The 24,400-nt window shown below is 39.3% G+C and overlaps 1 protein-coding gene across 5 annotated transcripts in view; it reads right to left on the reverse strand.

Moving 5' to 3' along the window:
• ABLIM1 (actin binding LIM protein 1) overlaps positions 1 to 24,400 on the reverse strand; it is a 211,307-nt gene that overhangs the window by 31,476 nt on the left and 155,431 nt on the right. For all 5 annotated transcript variants that reach the window (XM_074875356.1, XM_074875353.1, XM_074875351.1 and 2 more), the window contains 6 exons: positions 20,512 to 20,570; positions 18,004 to 18,066; positions 11,284 to 11,361; positions 8,277 to 8,432; positions 3,434 to 3,469; positions 2,038 to 2,167 (listed from right to left, as the gene is read on the reverse strand). In XM_074875356.1, coding sequence (XP_074731457.1) covers positions 2,038 to 2,167; positions 3,434 to 3,469; positions 8,277 to 8,432; positions 11,284 to 11,361; positions 18,004 to 18,066; positions 20,512 to 20,570 — 522 coding nt within the window. The remainder of the gene's footprint in view (positions 1 to 2,037; positions 2,168 to 3,433; positions 3,470 to 8,276; positions 8,433 to 11,283; positions 11,362 to 18,003; positions 18,067 to 20,511; positions 20,571 to 24,400) is intronic.

Here is a 24,400-nt window from a genome sequence, read left to right on the forward strand (position 1 = left end):
TAACATAACATTTATTGGCTTAACGAGCTTCTGATCTATGTCTTGTTAGCAAAAAGTAGCTTGGTACCAACATGCAAACATCACAAACATTGACGCTCAATTAGTTAAGAAAGCAGCTGTTTTGAAAAGTGCCTGACCAAAAAATGTCAGTCAAGAGGCATGCAAGCTGTTTTCTGTTGTTTTCGGACATTCCAAAAATGCTGCCAACATCAGCTAGGGCACCGCAGGAGGAAAAGGCTGCAAACTTTTTCAAAACTTGTAGCACTCAAATTTTTGCAGAACCTTATGCTGACAACGTCAACACAGCGGTTCACTTCTCTCTCAAGGGCTACCTGGGAACCAAAGAGAAGTTATCTGGGGCCACTGGGTTTATTCAGAGAGAAACTATTCTTGCAAATAACATGATGATAAGAAGTGCCATTAGGAGAAAAATGGTAAATATACATGTGCTATTATTCAACATGAATAATTATTGTGGGAAAATTATAAAGTAGCATTAACAATTAGCCCAAAGCAGGGTAGAAAAGATCAGAATGATGAATTCGACAGAATTACTTCTGGGTCATATGAGAAACAAAAACAGGTGAGCCAAAGATGAGATCATTTGAACAGAGATAAGTTTGAACAAATATCTTCTCAGAAAATCCCTCAGGCTGCAAACTTTTGAAGATTTTACATTTGGATCCAAACTCTGGCTTGAGCCCATCCGCCCATCACAAGAGTTACATAAACAGAGACTGCTTCTGGGGAAGGTCCTTGACTGAACACAGACAGTAAAACTCAATCACAGTAAAGTCTGGAATAGGGCCTGGATTTGTTCATACTGCTGATACAACTGACACAAATGGAAAAATCCCCTCAGAATTGCCAGAATCAAGAGACAGAAGTTTGCAGCTTTTTCATGCTTTTAAGTCTCTTTTGGTTTCAGTTATAACGTCATCTTAAAACACAGTCATGTTGTCAGCACTAAGTATCAGACACAATTTGCTTCTGTCCCACCTCCCTTGGGTCCTTTAAATAAGGCATTCACTGACAGACACAATTAGCTGCTTTCAGCCCACCCCCACTAGGAAATGGCTACTGCATTCAAGTTCCACAGTGGTGGCTCTATTATAAATCTTTAATTTTAAAAATGCAGCTCCTATTGTATATGGGCTTTTGGCATCCCAACTGTTCAGCTGTAATCACCAAAGAAGATGAAACTGCACAGTTGTATCACTTAATTTAAAAACAGATCACAAAGATTTAATTCATTACCATAAATAATAAAATCAGTCTTGAAAAGTCTTCAATGAATAGCATTTAGAGATACATTTTTATGCAATCTGGATGTAGATGAACAGTCCATTTTCATATCTTGCTTTTCTGTACACGACCAATAATTATGAGTGCACTGGGAACCTGAATGACCTGTGCATTTTCCACATTGTACATAGGACTTCTACATCACTGCTAAACCAGTAAATGAAGTTTGTGCTTTTAAAATGTTCCCAGGCAATTGCCTATGGTTTTAATTGAGAAATCTACCTTGTGAACTATGACTCTATGTTTTAAAAAATGACTAGCAATTTGGAATATCTGGCGGTTTTGCTGCTGAATCTGAGATTCTATGGCTGCACCAAGCTCTAAATGAAGTGGTTTTTAGGAGGGAGGAATCCTACATTACTGACTTCTGTATAGTCAAGCCATAACTTTTGTTTCCAATATATGATACTTTTCCCAAATTCCAGAATGAAGTTTGTGATTCGCTACTGCAAATTTCTGCTTGCTTTCAGAAACATACAAAGATTTAAAAAATAATCAGAAACAAAACCAGAAGATCCGTATTTATGATGTAAGAAACATTCATCAGCCTAGTGCAAAAGACTGCATCAATCAAGAACAAAACAACAGGTAGAAAAGGAGATATTAAAATATGCAACAATTTTTCAATCCTAAATTTTCACTGCTAAGAGAAACAAGTGCTTCGCTGCGCCACTAACTGACATAATAGAGAAACAATAGTTTTACATAGACTTCTAATGCAGTTGCCCTTACCAGGTCTGTGGAAATGCTGAGGGGAACGTGACATGGTGGGTGTGTAGCTATGACGACTATACACTGGAGAATTAATGGAGCCCTGACTAGTAGACCTGTGAATCATGCGATCCCGAACATCTTGATAACCCTGCAGAACAGAAGCATTCACTAATAAATGCAAATGCACATTACATATTTTTAGCAGCACTTAACTTTCATGGATGTGAAGACATCAGCAGAAGATACTGAAATAACAATATCCCTTAAGCTTTCAACTTACTTCATTATTACTAATGGTCTGTTTCAAAGACTCCAATCCATTTTAATAGCCTGGGTCAGAGTTCAGTCTTGGAAGGTCCAACTCCACCTGTAATTTCTATTAAATTCTATATAATCCTAGATTTGCCCACATTCCTGTGACTCCATAAGGGAAGCTGCATTCAGCGTATGCCTGTCCTGCAGCCTACTGCACAAGATACATGAGCTAGCCTTCAGGTAGCTAACCTGGAGACCAGCAAGAATTCAATGGGTACAGCAGAGAGCTCTCTGTGGCTTAATTCACCACTACCGTGACTAGCTACATCAAAAAGTATTTAGTATCCAAATTAGATTCCCTTTGTATCTGAAAACATGACACCTTCTTGTACAGCAAAATACAATTTACGTGGTTTCCTGGAGAAAAAAAGCCAATAAAAAAAGAAAAAAACCGCCACCCCCAAATGAACACCCCTCCCCACCCCAAACAAATCAAACCAGGACAAAAGTGACAGGACTGATGTTAGTGCAAGAAGATTTACAAGAAATTTTATAGTCACTTTTTTAACGCATAGCAATCACTACAACTTTTACATTGCAAATAATCAAAACCGCCCACCTCCAAAATCATACTGATTCTGCAGTGGCATCTATTGTATTCTGACAAAAGACTTACAAAATGCTTCATGTTATTGTGATGTTCAAATTAACTCCTATGGAAAAGCAAACCCAAACCAAATCATAGCTATGCTTTCTTCAAAACAAAACTGCAAATGTTTTAGTAGCAAACATTGCTTATTATTTAGATGCTTTGAGCAGCATTTCAGCTCATGTAAATCATCCAGCTCCTGAGATCCGAGTCTGCATGTGCCACAAGAAGGATGAAAGTACAAGAAATGACCTCTTCTGGACAAATCACTCTGCTTTACAGACAACAAACGGGTAGGAGTGGTAGCTTCATTTTTTGTTCAATCTGTCAATAAGAACTTAATGTTTTCTTTTTACAGTTAATTTTTGTTAAGTTTCAATATTCAGAAAACATGCCTAAGTGGCAAAAAGAGATGGATCAGACTGATAACAAAATCAACACCTGCATTTGCTGAAGTCAATAATTCTAATCACAGTAGGATACTGCCCCCAAAGGTTCCACCAAACTTACTTCTGCAGACGGGGTAGGTGATAATGTCCTTGGAGACTGCAAAGACATAAAAATAAGGTTACTGAAACATCATTGCATGTGCTGGGCCAGAAAATGGCAATCTAAACATTGCTGCAGATACACTGATATATGGCAACGTAAAATGGCAATGCAGAAATTACTGAGGCCACTGCAGCACTGGAACTTGCTTTATCCACATTGCTCAGGAACTGGTCCATAAATCATCGAAGCAATTAAAGTTTCTGGGAGAATCTTTATAAGCATGATTAATTCAGTCAAATATCATGCAACACCATCTCTCAGCCATCTAATCATTGTGGTAATTAAAACATAGCTGTAAAGATCAAAATCAGAAAGGGTTATTAATTTAATAACCATGCCTGTTATGAAGAAATCTTTAAAGTGGAAATCAAAAGTAAATAATCTTAACTCAGAGTTTTGCATGGAAAATCAGAAATACAGAATAACTTCCAGGATGAAGCATGTTTCTCCTCCAACACACATACTTCAAGAAAAATGTGCTTCTCCCCAAGGCCCTATATTTCATACCCATGCAAAGGAGTACGTAGTTGTCATCAACTTTTCTTTGATATGATCTCCTTTAAATCTCTGTGTTCTTCCATGGTTACATAAGGACAACAGACAGGAATTACAAGCATGTATATTGAAAGAACTGCACAAAGGCCAGCGGGCAGAAATATGCACAATATTATGAAAAGTTTCTATTACAGAGATGGGGAAACTGAGGAAAGAAATATCTTTAGAAATTAAACATGGGATTATGCATACGCTGGTGGTACGAACAAGAATAAAGGCTATGTATAATTACCAGTTATGTGCCCTTTAATCACTAGACAATTTGAAGCTGGAAGATCAGGATTTAATTATTTTCTTTATGAACTAAACTTCAACGTTGTTTAATTGCCATAACAAACTGGGCAAGAGATTATGCTTTTAAATAAGACCACAATTATTATAGAATGATACAGCTATTAAGATAATGTCTCAGAAGCAAAACTGCTGATTCTGGTCTATTACAGTAATGTACAACAGCAGTAGTATAAGACATATGCAGAAATTCTGGCAATAAATATTCAGCTATACATTTTGCATTGAGAAACCATTAACTCTCATGAAACTGGTGACACTGTGAATGCAAAATATCCAAACACGATTCAATAAAGCTTTTTAAAGACTGCTTTCATTACTTTCCATCAAAGCCTTGAATGTCTTTTACGTTCTTGTTTTCCTAATCCTTATAACTGCACAAGTTCTATACCGCAAACAAACCACCATTTCATTATAGATCCAACAGCAGCAGCTATAAAAACTTTTCTCCACATGAAGCATATTGCACAAAATGCTTCGTAGCATCATTCTCTACAAAAACTGAGAGCTAATCTAAAACTTTCAATATGAATGAAAAAGCACATGCTGTGGTGTGCGTTCCAACATTTTTTAACTAGTAATTTCTGTGTTACTGTAAATAAATTTCCATAATCTGCTGTGGTTGCTGAGATGTTAAGGTAATGACTACTGTAAAAGGTAGTCACAGGAATCTAAGACTCGGAAGGCATGCCAGAAAATAATGTGCTGAATTTCATGTATTTTTACTCTACCAGCATCCAACATCATCTCGTTGCCTTTTGGGAAATGGAACAATGTTCTGCAGCCAACTTACTGTTTTATCATGCACAGGTGAACTGCCATGCCTCAAACTCAGTCTGCCAAGGAATGCTTGGGTCTTCAGGGTTTATGAGGTCTTTTAAAATCTGGTCTATCACAGAAGTCTACACTAGTCAGTTCAAAACACACTGTGCAGTTGACTGAGAAGAAACAGCTCAGTTCCAGAATAGTGAGCCAGTGGAAATAAAGGGTGATGACTCCAGATTGGAACAAAGGAAAAAACCAAAAGGATAAAACCAAAAAAAAAGGCTGGGTAGACAGTCTGTTTTGACAAAATTTACAGTAAAACTTCTACTCACTGCAACAGGCCCAACGCTCTATCACTCTGACATCTAAGGGGCTGCTCTAATACATGAAGTTGTACAGGTTATTTTGTTCTCTGGGAAATTTCTGCAAACTTTTACAGGTGTCATTTTGTAACACAAGTTCCAGCATTTTGCGTCAACTTCATTTTAACTGTCATCTTACTGAACTACCAGGTAGGATGCTGCTCCATTTTGAAGCTTCTATCACACTGGAAAAAACCTTTTCTCATTTTATGACAGATTGTTTACTGAAAGCTGTTACAGACATTCAGTGCTTACAATAGACAGAATACTAGAAACAAAGGACATGCACGTAAAATGCTGCTTCTCTCAATATTTATGCAACAAAAGTCAGAGCTGAGAAAAGATGATTTCAGTGCTAATCAGGTTGCTGCCAGCAGAGCAGAAGTTATAGGACATGAAGAACCTTTGTAACTGACAGTTTCTGGAAACGTTATCACTACATTAAGGGTCAGCCTCAATAACAGAAAATTTATTTACAGATCTCATTTCGTATCTCTTAATCTCTTTTATATTAGAAGCTAAACCAGCTCTTCATGAGCTCCCTCCCTCTCCCCCCGCTAATTGCTGGCAGGTCTGTAACTGAAATGCCCGATCCCGCTAGATGGTGCTATGTGAAAACAGTTTTCATCACAGACTTCCAGAAAAATAAGACTGGGATTTAACTGAAGAAGAGAGATTATGAGTGAGAAACTTTTCAAAGCACTTCCCTTCCATTGCAGTAAGAAGAAAGTCTCATGCTGTGTTTTCGCACTTTCTATGGCTAAAGTATATAATTCTCTTGTAGCCCATTCCCTGTAATTAAGGTTTATCTCTACTACTGGATTAACTATGGTGCCTCTTGATCATCTCCCTTGTACACTCAGAAATCTTCCTTAGGTGAGCTTGGTGATTTTTTTTTTTTTTTTTTTTTTCCAATCATGGTGAAGGGCATTTCTAGTGTACAAGCTTAAACTCAGGGTCCTCTTTTGTTTACCACCATCACATACACACACTTTGCAAAGAGAATGCAGGTTAAATCACTTAAAGTCTGCAAATCCCTGCCGTGACTAAACATGTCACCTCATTTGCTTTTTAAAGATGATGGTGACTGATTTATGATGTACCCAGATTGTTGTCACTTGATTACCACAACACAAACACAAAATAAGAGATCACTCCACCCCAATGGGCTTGTGTTCTCATTAGGGCAAGGGAAGGGAGGAGAAACAGGTACAAAGAGGTGAGGTAACTTGCCCAAGGTGACAGAAGTCAGCAGTAGCATTGGGTGGAAACCCCAGGTCTTCTGAAAAGAAGGTGAGAGCCCTTCTGTTTCCAGAACAAATTTCTGTAGTCACCAGAAATTAATTGGATTTAATGCTGGTGAAAATACAGGGTAAAGAAAACCCCAAAGGCTTTTGCATATACCCAGAACAAGCACAACAGCAGACAGCTTCCACCATACTGCTTTATCAGCTTCTAACATACTGCTTTGTCACTGAGAAGCTTCCCATTAAGATTAACAAATAGTTCACCTTCTCTGGGTGAGATTAGTTCCTCCTCTGTGACTAACAAGAAACTTGTGTTTGTAGAGGGTTTTGTGGAATGGGTCAGGCCTGTTGGAGCTGGTCAGAGGTCACCAATGCATCTCACAGTGGTTTTGAACTGGATGCCAGCTGGATTCACTACCAACATAAACGTGAGCAGGGAAACTGACCTGTCAATTCTTATCTTATCTTATTCCTGAGCTGAACAGTCTCCTGAATTTCCAACCCATGTCATAATTTAAAAGACTAACCCTATAAAACATTAAGGAACAAAGGAGAAAAACTGAAGCCGCTCTGATCTGTTGGTGGACAGAACACTTCACTAAGAAAGTAGGTTATCAGTCACTAATCTGGGCATCTTCAGACCACTGGTGCCTGAATGATTTACTGTACTTCCTTCTTCCTCAGCTCATCTTCATACTCAATTCAGTTACAGTCAGTAAAGTCACTGAGATTGCAAGTAAATCCATTTCCATGTTCATTTAGATTTGCATTCAAGAAGTCTGATTTACATCAGATGGTATTACATAAGAAAACCTGCTTCACGATCTGCACTGGAACCACATAAGTAGTGATTGCAGTTATGGAAGTTCACCTGAGAAAACCAGGGGACCCTACAACCTGAAAGATATCTTTAAATAGATATCTAAGAGAATAAATTAGATAGTTTCTTTCTACTGTTGCAGGATACAAGAACCCTTACTAAATGTCAGTAGTTTAAAATGTGAGGCAGCTATTTCCATAACACAACTAACCTGCTTTCCCAGGTGGAAGAGCACTTCATCCTGACCTAGTTCAGATTTTATCCAGTATGTCTGGCAAAGTGCTCCGGAAACATATTTCCCTTCAGTATGTGTGAGAGAAAGCATCCCACTGCTCTTAATCCTTTTACTGCCATAGAAGATCATGGTATTCCTCATATTCTGTTGTGAATATCAGTGCTCCACAGCCCACCACCAGGTTGGCTTTTGCCTCACGTTCTGGACTTTGCAGTATCCAAAGACTAGGATATCCATGTGAGTGATGAGAATGCACACAGAGATGGCCTGCAAGCCTCCCCTTTGCCATTCCTCTGCCAGTGGCTGGTGTTCATGTAGGTGTTTAACTGTATGTTTAATTGTGCAAGTTTTGCACGTGAAGCGTCATCATGATTGTTCCCATGAAACCCAGATCAAACAGAGAAAAAGCACTGTGAACAGCAGCAGCAACAGTATCTACGATTAGAAACTGTTTCAAAAGAGGATAGAGGCGAAGCAGGCTTTGAATAAAGCGTATAGCAGAATGAGTTGCTTGTCGGTTCATTACCTCTCCAAGACTCTGTCTCTCCTGTCTGTCCTCGTAGGCGGAAGTGTAGAATGGCTCATAAGTAATTAGGTCTGGACGTTCAATGTCATAAATGGCCTTGACTTTGGGAATGGCTGCTAAATCCTTGTAATCAAGGATTTCATTGTCTACTTTTGCCTGAAGGTCAAAGACAGAAGATAAATTAACTTACACAAATGCACTGGTAATTTCTGTTTTACACAATTTATGATTTTTGTGTATTTGTTGTCACACTGTTGCTATGGAAAACCCTTTTTGGCACTCTACATGCAAAGTGATTGCTTCTTCCAGCAGGCCTCCTCTGCAAAAGCACACAGTGTTTTCTCAGTTTAGGAAAGAAAGAACATGGCATATATAGATCTAAAACAAAAGTTTCTTATCCCCAGTAGTGAGCTGGAAACTTCAGCTCTGCAAATGACTCATTTTGTGGCCTCAGGCAAGTATTTTCACCTTTCTGCTCTTGTTTTCCCATATGTAAAATGTGCAATAACATCAATTTAGTTTGCAGATTACAGAGATTATGAGAGGATTCCATGCGGAAGACCACAAACAGAAATTCAATTTATAACTGTGCACACAAGAGGAAATACAACTTCTTACAAGGAATTAAAAAGGCAGGCAGGACTATTTGTCAGGACTCGGTATCCAAACTCCCAGCTGAAATTATTATATTGCACTCATCACTCAACCCAAGCTTCAGAGTAAGGCATATGTTGGTTACTAACTGCATACTACATACTACTAACATTAACTGTTTTTTCCACTAAAACTGCAAGGAGCTCTTGACTACTTAAAAAAATGGAAGTAGGAAATCAGTTCTAAAGAGAGCTGCACCCATTGGAAGGAGCTAGAAAGAAGCTTTATGTATAGTTTAGATAGCTAATATCTTTCCTTATTTAAAAGAAGACTTTTTTAAAAGTCATCATACATTCTTACCTACCTTACAGAAATACATTTGATGATTAAAACTGAAAGAGAATATTCAAATTGGTTTTCAACTCTTCTACTAGATATTTATTCATAGCAGGCTGCACAAGGAAACAAGGCTGATCTGTTTCTACTCACATTCAGTTCCGTTCTTCCTGAGTACTAGCACCTAGTATTTTCATATTAAAGTGCATTTGCCTTCCCAAGCTCTCCTAACAACTACTGGTCTTGGTGGTTCTTAAGCAATGCCATAAATTAGAAACATTACAAAATATTTTTTGATAAAGTAGTAAGGTTTGAAATAGTTAGGAAATTCACTTTCTAAAAATACCCTCAAATCTGTTTAGTTTTCACTCACCATAACAAAATACCTTAAACTAATTTAACCCTTAAAATACAAAGATACATTAACATATGTTATTTCTGTAATATTTTTACCACAGTTTGTTAGTGAGCTGCAAATTATCCTGAGGTCTGGATATTCTTAATCCAATATAAATAACCATAGATATTTTTGTAGACCCTGGTCTAGGCCACCATGTTGTCCTACAAACTGTGCTGTTGAGCAGTTAAATTTCGTAAGATACAGCTTATGAAGTTGATATTACCAGCAGAATGGCAGTTCTCCAGGACATGCTCTGTGTTTTGATATCTGCAGCATGAACATTTTTAATATATCAGCTAATTTTTGTTGTTGTTGAAATGCACTGAAGAAGTAGTATTTAACTCAAACTCAGGACTTGAGATTCCTAATTTTGGTAGTTTTCTGCATTACTACACATGCAACTGATAAATTTCTGTGTCTTACACTATAGTTTCACCTATATAAGCTTAAGGTCATCTATAAAATCAGTGATTCAATATTATGCATAGGCAACAGAAAAGAAAGTTTGCCCTGTAGTGTGCCTCTTCTTCCCAGCATACCTTCATCTTTGCTCCCCTCACAAGGGACTCTCTCTCACTAACTTGCCTTCCTGTGATTTTCTTCCTTAGCTGTTATCTTCCACTTCTGTCTTGGATCTTGTGCAGTTTATCTGAGAGCGTGTTTTATATGAGGACAAAGGTTATATGGACTTTCAAGGAACAGGATTCTTAAATGCATGCCAGTTTTTGGAAATGTAGGTTATATGCATAGAAATACAGCAAGTTTGAGAAGGCTGAGTTGTTCTGTTATTCCCTAAGTACATTTGAGTTGATATTGTTCCTCCTTAGAACTGGATTAGTACAGCCACAAAAGATTACTTTTTTTTCTGACCCTGTGGACTTCTCTGCCAAGAAAAAAATAGGCTACTGACATTTACAACACTGAAATGCTTGGAAAAGTGATATGAAAAGAGGAGAAAAACATTATTCCTTTGAAAAATTTTGGACACCCTTCTGCTAATGTATTTCCACTTTTAATTTCTAAGATCTTATGGGCTCAAAAGGTACCAGTAATGAAGCCAAGAAGTGAAAGAGAACCTCTAAAATAATGAAAGAGGAGGCTTGATTACTGAACGAATCATATTAAACTCTACCTCTGAGGTAACCACATATAAAATAGTATATCAATAGCTTTGCATTTTCAGCACAGTTAATTTAGTAAAAAAGGGATGCTTAATATCTCTTTTGTTCTTAAATTAAAAAGACCTTTTCTTCCACAACCAAAGTGTCTGACTTCTGGAATGGAAAGTGTTGTATCAGCCAGGCTTCTTTTAGCATAGCTGACCCTCCTCCCCATGTCCTGAAACTGCAGTCAGCAGATCTCTCAAGAGCTGCATATCTAGGTGCACTGATCTCCTCACATAACCCCTAACAAACTCAAATGACCTGTCTGCCTTCCATCCCTCTTCACATCACCAAGTGACTTCAAGAGATTTACTGCATCTTTCTATGGGAAATGTGACCTGGAAAAGGCCTATCTTGCTCTTGAAATTCTATAGTTATGAAAACTACATGGCAATAATAATTTAACAACTAGAATAAAGGAATTAGCGTCAGTAAAAAAGTGACATATTTCAGCATGGAGTGTTCCATGTGCAAGGAAGGGATCAGAGGCTTATCCATCAGAAGGAATACTTACATAGATAGTGTGGCCTGGAGAGCCAGGTATACTGGAACCTGGTCTGGAATAAATGCTTTCTGATGATGTTCTTGTAGGCTGAAAAACAAGAAGTAACTTTTCAGAGTAACCTGAAGCCATTAACATTGTTAATTTAGATTTTAAGTGAAGAAATCTGCATACATCTTGAAATTAACTGAATTTAGGAAAATATGTCAACACAAATGCAAGCATTCTGGCAAATTTCACAATCTTGTGAGGCAAGTGGGCTTTTTTTTTGGTAGGGGAAGGAGTGCTGTGAGAGGGGGAAGACGTTTTGTACATCATACAATGTAGAAGACTGACAACAATAATGAACAAAATCAAACAACACCTGCCAGAGACACTGCAAGGAGCCATACAAAGTACAATCCAGAATAGTCCTGCTGGTCATTTTATCAAAACGTTAGTTCACAAACAGCTCAGCAGTTCAGCAGACAAAACTGTTGAGAGGAGCACAGCACACACGTTATCACTTCCCAGATGTTCAATCACTGGATTTCCATTATGAATACAGAACTGAATTGAGTCCTCCTAAGTAGAGGGACCAGAAATCCTTGGCTTGGAGCTGTTCCCTACATCTGCAGCATAATTTAGATGCACCATGAAAGCTAAACTGTTGATTGAAATTTCACAATTCCCACACTGCGAAAGTCCTGATGTTTAATGACAATGTCCTGCAAACTGAAATTCATGAGAACAGTCACACTCCTACAGAGCGAGTGCTGTTACACCTTCAGTAGATTTTCCAACACTTCATCGGGACTAAACAGACACTGATTCCCTGGGGGAAGTTTTGTGAAAGGAGACAAAGGAATTTATCACTAAGATGTGGGGATCCTGAAAACTTGATGTTTGGAAAACATCTATTCAATCAAAAGTCACCCAGACTATTGTGGCAATTACTCCTAAACTTGGCATGCAGCAGACACACAGAGGTATTCAACAATACCCCACTCTCAACTGAGAAACCATGAACAGTTTGTGCTCCTTAACGGACTGCAAAGAACCAAATCCTATCACAAAGCAATGCACCAGCAGATGACTGTGATGACGCTAGTGCAGCGGGATACTTTGAAGTCACTGAAAATTAAGTCTTGGTAAATAGTCCTTACCTCATCAGCTTGTGACGTTGAACTAAGGGACCTTCAGGTACATACTGAAGAGAAACAAGACTTGACAGCCCGGCTCACTGATTTTTCTTAGGAAATATCTGGTGTGAACAGAGTGCTGGACCTTTCTGATCTCTCAGCATACATTTCCTGAAAGGATCCTTGAGTAGACTTCAGAGCCTTTCTACCTTTTATTTCATATCCAGAAAAGCTATTGGAACCATCCACATAAAATGCTGTAGTTGTGGACCATACAGCAGGCTTTCTCTGACTTCATTTGTGGAAATGAAATCGCCACATTCAGGGAGGGTCAGAGGAATAAAAGGTTTTGAACACATTCCACCAAAAAATGTGAAGGTTCAGATCAAAAAGAGAGCAGATGTGGCCGTGGACTGACGCAGTCACAAATCCTCTCCAGAGCATATCTGAGAACACTTCCTCAGCTGGGCCTTTATGTGTTTCTTTCCTTTTCTCTCTGTGGCTGCAAATTCCTACATCCCAAAAGGGAACAGAAATTTCTCAGTTGCCCTTAAGCTCCTCCCATGATGCACTCAAAGCAAAAAACCCAACAACAACCACTTGTTTCATGGAAATGTTACAAGAATTAAGCTGGAAAATCTGGCTGTTGTGGAGAAACACTTTATTCTTTATTCCCCCTTCCATTCTGCCATTTCACACCATGGTCTGTCTGAGTGGAGACACATGGAACATGTTGCTGCAGTTGCTATGGAAAACAATTGTTTTCATTACAACATAGGGAACAGCATTAAGTAACTGAGGTACTGTTAGGGGTGTCTCTGTTACCTTTGGCTTTTGGCAGACATACTTTAAGACTTTTGTCTGATCAGTTCTCTTTGTTGTAGGAAAACAAGCGTTAGAGGCAATTACAGCCTATTTCTGCCTGGCAGGCCCTTTGGGTAGCTCTTTGCTCTGGATCTTTTATAGTGATTTCAGAAAACAAGAAATTCTCAGCCCTCAGTCCATCTCCTCAGTCTTATCTCTTAGTGTCACTGCTAAAAACCTTTTGACCAAAGGAAAATTCACTTGTATTTATCACTTCAGTGCATTTATTAAACAAAGTTAGACACCTTAAGAAGATAGTTTCAGCCACATCCTGCTACCGACTTTCTTAGGTGCTCTTAACCCTGGAGTATAGGAGCAGTTGTCAGATGGACTGGCAAGTTGTAGCACCTGTTCTTCATTTCCCCACCGTGTTTCTGCTCCAAGTTCGTCATTACCATCCCACTGACACAGCCATGAGCCCACCCTTCAAAACCAGTTTTCTATTTTCTGTAATTCTTCCAATCTTACCTTCAGTCTGTTGCAAAGCTCCACAATCCCTGGGCAGGATGCCATCCTGCCAGCCACTGCCTGAGCACACACTGTTCCTCTCCTGAGGAGCTTAATCCAAGCAGACCTGGAACTCTGTGGGCTCCTCTATTTGTCCCCAGTCCTGTATCTTGCTTAAGTTTATGACATACCCCTGAAGACAGCGCGTGAAAAAGAGGACTTCTATATCTACTCTCACCCTTCCTGCCTCACTTTGCCCTATTTCTTGTTTTGAATTACATAGGCTGTTTCCATCACAGATGGCTAACTATTTCCTACTCTGCTGCTCCCATATGGTCTGGAATCCTTCACAGCGTTGCACTTTCCCCTAAAGACAATTGCATTGCACTTAAAAACATTTGTGCTGCTTGCCTTAACAAATACACACTAAAGATTCCTTGATACAAGCTGTTCCTCTGGCATACCTTTAGTTGCTATGGTTGGCTCCTCTCCTAACAGGCCTATAATAGCTCCCGACTGAAAACCTGTGATGAGGTATGGCTTTTATTAGATTGTATATTACTTCTTTATTAGCAGCTGAGAATCCCTGACCCTGTGTACCACTGTTGTGACTTTATATCTTAAAAGAGGTGGCAATAGACACACTGGAGGTCAAGTTCTCTACTGATGTAACTGCACTGCAATGGGGTGTAAATTCCACCCTAGAGGAGAGCTGATCAGAGCACAGGTGAAACAGGAATAGTGGCTATCCCTGATTTAACCTTTAGCCTTCAGTGGAGGTATCATGTCAGCATCTCTTGCACACATTATTGGAAGAAGACAGGTAAAGAACTAAGGGGGAACATCCTTTAATATGAATGCATTAATTTAGAGGTATTTCCTTCCATCACAACAGTCCTGTGGCACTTGTTCTACACTCTCAGCAACTAGTTAAGTTGCCTTACTTCTTCAACAAACCGATCTGCAGCACTCTTTGTATGATTGTTCTTGTTCTTGAAGGATTCAAACAGAGCTTTTCATGCCACCTTCGTGCAGAAAAATTTAAAGCAAATTTCTACGAAGAACTACAACTAATCTTTTTCCTCTTCCTGTGGTGCATGGCCTTTCTCCACATTTTCTGACAGTAGAAGTCATCTGTTTTTTTCTTTCCTCTTCCACCCAAATGGATGTAACACTAGTAAATATATCAATATGGAATGTCTGTACCAGATACAGAAAGTCCATGAAGTATATGAAAAAAAAAAATCAATAGAAATTCAGTCAACAGAAATTCATGCATATCATTAAAGGAGCCAAATGAAAGAACCAGATTACAAAGCATTTAAAGTATGTACCAGACTTCCAAGTATTTCCCACTTTATCACGTACTTCTTATTTTTATGTTTTTGTTCTTCATCCCATGCATTTGTCTTCAATGCAAAAGTTCTTTATCAACTTCATTTGCAGATTGGCAGAGGTGACAGCAACTGTCACGCTCATCCTATTAGGTTCACTGTGAATTTCAATGCTCAATTTTTATATCACCCATGCATATGCCCCAAACTGATTAACTTGTTATTTTCATGTTACACTGCAAAGCTTAAGATGTTCATCCACATTTACCGCAGTTTGTCATTGTCATCATGCATGGCACATCATCTAAATAAATAACTCTTAAAATAAAAAAATCCACGCTAGAGCCATTCACATCACCCAGATGCTGCTACAATGTGGTGGCTCTGGCTTCCTCAAGTACAGATGTTCAGAATCGTGCTCTGTAAAAACTTACAAGAGCAGGCAACCAGATCAAAACTGATCCCAAGAACATCTGGCCAAATTGATGCACTATTGTTTAGCAAAGGCATCATCAGCATTGTTTACAGTACCTGCCTTAGTTTTCTGATAGAGTTCATTATGCAAGGCGGTGATAATAGCTGCGGAAGAATGAATATGTTTTCACTTAATAACATTTAACATTATAGATTAAGCAAATTCTCTAAACCTCAGAAGCTACTTTAAATGAAGCATGTTTAAAAATAAACTAATAGAAGATTAGGATCTAATTTATTCTATTATGCAGATGCAATTTTGCAATAGCAAGGAATTTGGCTTTCTCAGTACACTTGCTATTCTGACTACCTGCTTCAACAACTGCAAGGTTTTACAGTTATTTAGGACCTGGAACCAGGTTTCATTAAACACAGGCTTTCTATGGATTTCAGTAATCTTCAGTGGCAGTGTACAAGACCAATAAAGCATTCATTGTGCCTGTTTGCTAGTTGAACTGTACCCTTCTCCTTACAAGAGTGTTTCCTTCAAATGCATGCATTCATTATTTCTCTGCCTAAAAAATCTACATTATATATGCATCAAGACAAAACTAGTGAACAAGTTTAGTTCAAACTCACGAAGACACACATATTAATAGGTGACAAGTATTTTTTCTGTCCTTTCTAGACACAAAGCCAGAGAAGAGAATGAATTTTCAGCACAATCATTGAAGGCACATTGTTGCCAAACAAACTTTTACAAACTGCTCCTGCAGACATAGCATTCACCAAGAGTAAGTTAAGTTGTGAGTAGAAGAAAATAAAGTGGGAAGTCCAGAACATACTGAATTCAATGGCAAACTTCTCAGAGAATTCACAGGATTTCACCCTACAATTTTCAACCTACAATTTTCATGTAGATTCAAGCCTTTGGCCCATCTTTATGGCAACAGCAATGATAGTATTTCTGCATCTACTCTACAAAAGAACACTTGAAGCCAAAATCTGCCTTTGCATCATCAGCATGTAAATCTAAACAGAATTTAATACTCACCAAATTTACACGAGGATATTCATCTGACCCTAAGCTATTTGTATCCTACACAGTCTACAAAGCAAGACTAGATGACTTTTAAAGGTCCCTTCCAACTCAAACTATTCTATGATTCTATAAAAGAGAACATACCTTTATTGTGGCATGGACTGCTCCTATCTTACCTTACATATTTTTCTAATACATTGGATAGGATTTGGTTTTTTAAATCCTAAGGCTCCTGGATTTCAGCACTGGAAACTCAGACTTCTGCATGCTAAGCTGAATCCAAAAAGCCACTACACTACCCTAAAATATGAGTGAAATGGTCACACAGTTTGCTGTTCTCAGACTCCAACATTCGATTCCATAAAGCCTAGGACTGCAGAGACATTGCCCTTTTTAGGAGCACTGATAACACTTTTTTATAGCTCTATTTTCTTGATACATATTTCTGTAGCTAACAGAGAGAGCGGCATTCAAGAGGCATTAATGCATTGCAGCATCCTAAGCTAACTGAGGAAAGCACTATGTGGGACAAAGGGCACAGGGCTGGCACTGCATTGGATTCAACTGTGTAAGTCTATCCTGCGGACTGCATCTGGCACAAATATCCTGCCCTGGCTGATAATATGACTACGTCTACTTTGCAATAAGAGATGTGAAGGCAGCATGAGCAGACACAATGGAAATCCAGTGGCACAGACTATCAGCCTGTCTACCCACCACTAGCCTGTATTAAGTCCATCCCAGAACAGTCTTACTTTGTTATCAGGTGAAAGCTACCTCAGGTGTGCCTGCATGCAGTACAGCCACATGTCCCCCCACAGCAGACACAACTAATAAATAAGCACTGCCGTGAAGGAGAAGAAATGGAAGTGGCTGGTGCTTGCAGGTGCAAAGAAAACTCAAGGAAGTCTGAAAATAGCAAAGTAGTCCAGAATCAAGAGTACAGGGAGGACCTCCCAACTCAGACATGGGTCTGCCCCAAAGTAGAGAGGTGCAAATGCTATCAGGCAGCACACAGAACATGTCCAAACCCGGAATTTTGTAAATATTTTCTCAACTGAAGTATTCATTTGCAGTTGGTCAATACATATAAAAAAGGAACTGATTTAAATGATGGCGTTTTTTTCTAAAGAGCATGAGCTTTTTAACCATCGCTTTAAAGTCAGATGCTTTTCACCATTTTAATTTGCTTCATATTTGCAATCTAATTTTTTGTTCTAGAAGAAAAACTTTCTGTAACACTGGAAGAACAATACTACAGCCCCATAGAGCCCATCTGAATCTAAAAAAAAATAATTTTAAGCATTTCATTAAGCAAAATAAAAAATATGTGAATTAACAAACAACACTGCACCACATGATGCAAAATACAGCGTCAGTGCCCATGATGGCAAGTGATAGTAGGAAAGCTGTGTGGCAGAAGTAGTAGCAAGCACAGCGAATGACAATCATGAAGAATCTTCTCAGTAAAGAAGACCATTATCAACACTATGAAAACACAACAGCAAACCTCTGCAGAGCGTGGCCTGCGCAGAACCAGACTCTTTGGATAAAAGAACTCAGATGAGGAATGCTGTCATGAAACACAAAAGGGAAAAATGAGTGAAAAGGAAAGTAGTTTCCCCAGCTCAGCGGTTAAGCTCTTTTTTCAATCAAGTTACTAATATCTACTTGCTAGATAATACTCTGTGCGTTATAACATCTATGTTACTTACTGATCCCTGCAGAATCACCAACAGCCAGAGAGTTGTAAAAAAACCCCTAAGCAATGTATATTTTTGTAACATACATATGGTTGCTTTATTTTCTGCTTGTTTTGGCTTTGTAATCCTCCACAAATACCCAGTGGGGGGAAGATCTAAAGCAACCATTGTTTTTATGAACTCCCTGTCAGATCTTGACCAGCTAGAATGCTGATTAGTTTGTATCACAATTCAGTTACTGAGAGAAAACAGAACTGCTGAAAACTTCTGAAGTGACTTCAATGATAAAAGGGCTTTTTGTTTTGTTTTGCTCTATAGGGAAAGGAAACCCAGCAGAGCAAACAGGCCATATCACTGGCTTTCTGCAGAACCACCAGAAAATCTAGGCCTGATCCTGAAAGTAGCTGTCATACATTTGTCAACTCACAGACCAGATTCTGATTCCCACATTATGTCTAAATGTATGTCATAAGAAACTGTAAGTCAATCAAAGTACAGTTCATAATTTAGTGGTGACATGTTCAAATAGCACATAGTTCCCCCAGTTTCATTTGTTTCTGTACCCACCTGTTTGCTACTGCCTTCATTTGAGTCAGTAGAATGAAACATGTCAAAGTCAAAGTGAACTCAAACTGATTTTAAAATAAGGTGTCTGACTTTTTGCACTGGCATAGATAGAGCCTATCTGTGATATACAGTTGAAGCTAAAAATTCTCCAACTCTCCAGCTAGCTTCAGTACAGTGCATTTGTCAATGCCTTTTAAAGACGTATTAAACCTCTGCCTAGAAGCTTTCATCTAGGAACAAGGCAACCTTGGATAGCTGTGACATAACATTTCTCAGATTTTCCCTTAATATGCATTCTTTTGCTTCACTTCATTTTCCTGCAAGAACTCACTCAGGCAAAGTCTTGCAGGTGAATGAATTAATTTACTTCACTCGCTTCAATTAAAATTAGCTGAGGGGGAAGAAGACTGACATGCTTGAATGTGTGACGGAAAAAAGGAAAATATTTGAAGAGGACTTTGGCCATTTCCATGGGGAATGGAAATAAGCCACTGATTTATAAGGTCAGCTGGAAAAGGTTCATAAGGGCCGCAATGTAGTCAGGAGTGCTTTGGTAAGACTCTTGGGTCCAAGTGAAAAGGAGGTATTGTACCCCAACCTTTCACTACAAAGCACAAGCATTCTGACACTTAAGCAGGGCCAAAACACTGTCTTACATTCAAATTGTTAAATGAGGAAGAAAATCCAGTCTGGCATAATTTTCCATTTTCTTATGGAAATTCAGGGCAGAACAATGTGCAAATGCTGGATGGTACCTACAGTGATGTTCGGCTGTGCTAGATACCATGCCCATCTAGGGCCAATTATACTGCTGTACTATCTGTACAGCCCACACTAACATGAACTCTGTTCAACAAAAATTTATCTGCACATTACCTATGATCATAGTAAATTCTCTGCGGGGAATGTTTTACAGACCAGTTCATCTGAATTAATTCTAAAGGACGTGGCTTCCTGTGACTGAGCTACACACAGAACACAATCCATGGTATCTCCATGCCAGTACCTCTTAGTTTCCTTGTCTGAAAGACATTTTATTCACATGCAGTCTCTAATATTCAAATCCAGAAAAATTAGCAACGTTCAAAGGACAAACTGAGACATCAAAAAGAGTAAATTGTCCAGAAGATGAATTAATGAATATGGGCTTAGAATTTCCCGGTGCATGCAAAAAAACAGGCTCCGGCATTTATCAGTGCAGCATTACTACCACCAAGCATTTGATCCAGAAAGTTTGTCTGGATATGGTGAGATGACTCCAAGGGTAACTGCAACTCTTCCTGGCATTCAAATTAGGATCACTTTAGGCTGAGGTTTATTTGGATGGCAAAGCAAGAAGAGCCCATATTGTCTAAATGCTGTGAAATAACCGTGCAGAACAGGGGATACCTATAAAGCAATTACACAGATGTGCAAAAATACTAAAATATATCATAGCATCTGCCCTGTTCACATTTTCTCGTTAAGAGTCTCTCTCACAATAACTGAGATATGAAGTGTCTTAGAGACTTTGCCATGTCTGTATGTCAGTAGACGACACTATCTTTAAGGCAGTGCACTGAGACAGGTATGTGAAGGTGGTGAGCCTAAAAATCAGAGCAATAACCCTGAAGTGCCTCCACTGTTTATTCTGCCAGAGTGGTGAGAACTATGCAAAAAACCATGGAAAAAGTCACTCTTTTAAAAACAACATTCAGTTATTGTGTGCACAAAATATCTGGTGTGTCATTGCCACAAATTCAGCTTACCCGTAGCTTATCTTCAGTCTTAGTGGATTGCTTACAGTCGGGATGCCAGACAGTGGAACCTGAGGGAGGGAAAAAACCATCTTTATTCAGAGCAAAGCAGATGACTTCCAGTCATGACAAGTCATTAAAGAGAATCCCTTCATTGCATCAGATGGTGAATCTGTCTGAACTATGCAAGTAATTCACATCCAATTGTAGCTCATGAGAATACATGTGAAGCAAAAAAATATTCAAATGCTTGGCTCATCTACAGTAGCCTCTTCCTGAGGCTGTCAAAGCACTTTGCACACATTCTTAATTAAAACTCAAACAGCCTCAAGCAGCAAGGGAGTCAGCAAGCACCAGCTGGAGGAACTGAAGGACAGAGGGTTCTCTGGGCAGGACGGAGGGTAAGAGCAAAAGAGTTGGGCCATGGTTACCCGATCTGTTCTCCCCTTATGTACTGCAACACACATAAAAAGGAAGTTCTGATCATAAGTCCATTAATACTGGGAAAGTCTTATGACCTCCTTGAGCAATAGGTGTCATATTCAGATACTGTGAAGTATTACTCAGATCACCTCTTCCCTGCAATTATGCAAAATGCAACAGGAAAACCAAAATTAGAAAATTCACAACACAGAAGAGTCAGGGTGATATCTCACCTGCTGCACTAGAGAGGCCAGTATGACACAGGTGGTAGAAAGCAGCCTGTGAAAGAGCCTCTCCCTGGATCACAGTGTCCCATAGTTGCCATTGGCACATACATTGTTTCTAACCCTTGCTCTGCAAGGTCAGTGGCATGTGTTGCACTGGCATTTCCACATGGCTATTCCACCTACAGATCCTACAAAAAGAGGCAAGCTCTCTGCCCTTTGTGTCCCAAAACATGGGATTCTCTCTTATGCTGTAAAAATGGAAATATCCATCTGTCCCCAAGGACTGAGCAGTGTGCGGGCAAGGAGCACTTCCACCCCATTTCAGTTCTCCTTTGGAACAGGGTGTAAACTGTGGTCACTGCTGGGAAGCTGCTGGCAGCTATTAGCAAAGTTGAAACAGAACAGAAGCTAATGCTGATTTTTAACACTAACTGCAGATGCAGTCAAATTCAAACTTAATTCCAGTCACTACAAAGTCAATACAGAGCCATGTCTGTCTGCAGGGGGGAACGTCACCTCTTCACTCTATCCACAAAGAAACGGTACAGAGCAAAGTCCAGCTCTCCTGCTGGTGACTATTAGCTCAAGTGCAGTCAGAGGAAACCCCACCCTCAGAGCCCAGGAAAGGTATGGGTCAGGGCCCCTGGAAATTTTGTTGTAACAAGCCCTTACATGGCTTGGTACAGAAGTAAAGACCAGCAGGAATGATTTCCCTTCCCAGCAGCACACAGTATCATCATCATCAGGAGACTGGAGAGAACACTGTGACTCTGGATCAAGGGTCTGAGATGTTTGGCTTTGAGTCTAAGCCGAGGAAGAAGAAGCTGTGCACTTGGCAGTGGAAAACGATCAGACAACAGGGAGAAGTGTACCAACAGCCTTCTCTGTAAACAAACCACAGTCTCAGAGCCAGGATCCCACAGAGCCTGCGAGATCAGGAGAGAAGCATGCCCTGTGCATTTACTTAGGAGGTCAGACAGATACAAGCACTCAGGAGGAAGGAAGTTCATGCTATAAGGCTGATGCACTCAGACTCAGAAGGTTTAGGTTCAACTCTCAAATTCAGCTGTGAGCTTCCTGTGTGACTGACAAAAATTATCTCTGTACCTCTGTACATTAGTTTCTTTTCTATTAAACTATCCCCACCATCAAAGAAAAAGCTGTCACTGATTCTTGGGCAGTATTTAGCACAAACTGGCACAATTTTAGGGACCCCCCAGGAGAATGCTGCAGCTGCTGAAAGTGAACAAGAAATGCAAGAGAGTCTGGATGTCATTTTCATGGTGAAACTTAGCTAATGGTGAGTTTTCGTTCACAAAATTGTAAGAGGTTTGAATTATGTGAAACTTAAAAAAGCCAAATCAGATAGAACAGGTTTAAGAAGTGAAATGTAAATATTTTTCATGATCTTGAACTCTGAGCCACCTACAGTTTGTAGATTTTATTCATCCAAACATGCCAATCTATTTTGAAATGCTCGGAACAGTGCAAATTCTCAAGCTGCATTGCCCCTCTTTTTCCTACCGGAAACAGTTCAGCAAACTGTGATTATTCCCATTCTTAACATATGTTTGTTTGCTCACTTGGCAGACACCAACCAACATGTTCATTTATTCAGCTTTTTAATTTGCACGTACCATTGTTTCAACATAGAGTTCTCTCAAAATCAGTAACTCAGGCTATTATTTACACATTGAATAAGGCTGAAAGCCCATGTGAGAATCAAGTGAAGCATCCCTCTGAATGCTGAGCAACATCCTAGCTCAGCAACAGTCTTCTGGGGCAGTCCATATAGTAATATATTACTAGGAAATCGATGGGAAAGAGAAAGTTTCTGACGCTGCTTCTTTTTCATGTTCCTGTGTTGGAGCAGGGGAAAGCCAGAGTGCTTCTGCTAGCGTTATTCAAACCATCCTTAACATAGAAAGCCCCCAAACAGACAGCTTGTTTTCCCATGTTCTCCTTCTGCAGGCTGCCCACACATTTCTGATACAAGCAGCTATCACAGACCTGCCAGGCTCTATCATACAAAGCAATACCAACACAGTGCTTTCATGTCCTGTGGAGAGGACAATTAGAAGCAAGATGGAAGCTGCCTATTTTCATATATTTTATCAATAATGTTATTTTCGTTCTAGCTTTAGTGTTGTGGTGTTGTATTTTTATTTCAGTGAAATGTTTAGAATGCTGTTATTCTGCACCTTAGGGTAAATGATTTGGATGGAGTCAGGATACACATTTCAGCTGAGAGCTTTGCACTGGAAAGGCTTTTAGGTCCCTTACACTTACAAACATGCTGAATTCAGCAAGGAAAGCTTTGGCAGAACAGCCTGGAGCACACTCAGCAATAACATTATTTAGTCAGAAAACAGCTTGTGTACAGTAAAGCAATGCAACTTGAGCTGCTCTCTCTGAGACAGAGTGAGCATAAAGAGCATTAATTCACAACCACAGAAAGGGAGATACAGCCAAGAAGAGAATGATGGCAGATCAAGGAGCCAGGTGTCTCTCCTCTCCTCCTTCACATCACCTGACCTTGGCCAGGACAAAATCTAGCCTTGTTTAAGTAGAAGCAATACATTCTGTCTTACTTGGATCTGCACCAATTTACACCACAGCCTGCCCAAGCAACATGAACTCCCACTCTGGGTGCAAATGGCATCAGTTGCAAACAGCTGTTATTAATAACAGCAAAGGATGAACTGATGCTCACCTTGAACTCTGTACTTCATCATACTATGATGTGAGGAAACTAAGAAGATTACCAGTTGTCAGATGCAGTAATTGTTCCTTTCAAGTTAGTTTTTCCAATTTGACATCAGGAAGCAGTACTTCCTACCCAGCCCTCTTTCAGCCTCTCCTTGCTCTTGCAATGCAGAACTGCTACACAGCTCGATATCCAGTTCTGTGCACAGCTGAAATAAGATGACTAAGGTATAAGGTCAGTGAGAGATGAGAGAGATGGGCTGCAAGGGAGGACAAACTACAAAATAACATGTTAGCTTCAAAGGAATTCCTTAACAATATTAATTTTGGAATTCCTCCAGAAGGAGTTTCTCCTCAGGATTTCAAGAGATGGCTGCCACCACACCTTCATCATTTCTTTCCTACTCTTTTACAGTTCTTTTGGGTATACCAAGCAAGTTTTCTGATATAAGTACAATATACAAAATCCCAACATGTATCTGTCTTTTTCACTTTGATTTCTTCCTTGCATAAATGTGTATTATACTTCTTTCTAACAACATTAA

The sequence above is a fragment of the Strix uralensis genome, chromosome 7 (assembly GCF_047716275.1).
Source record: "Strix uralensis isolate ZFMK-TIS-50842 chromosome 7, bStrUra1, whole genome shotgun sequence".
Taxonomy (NCBI): domain Eukaryota; kingdom Metazoa; phylum Chordata; class Aves; order Strigiformes; family Strigidae; genus Strix; species Strix uralensis.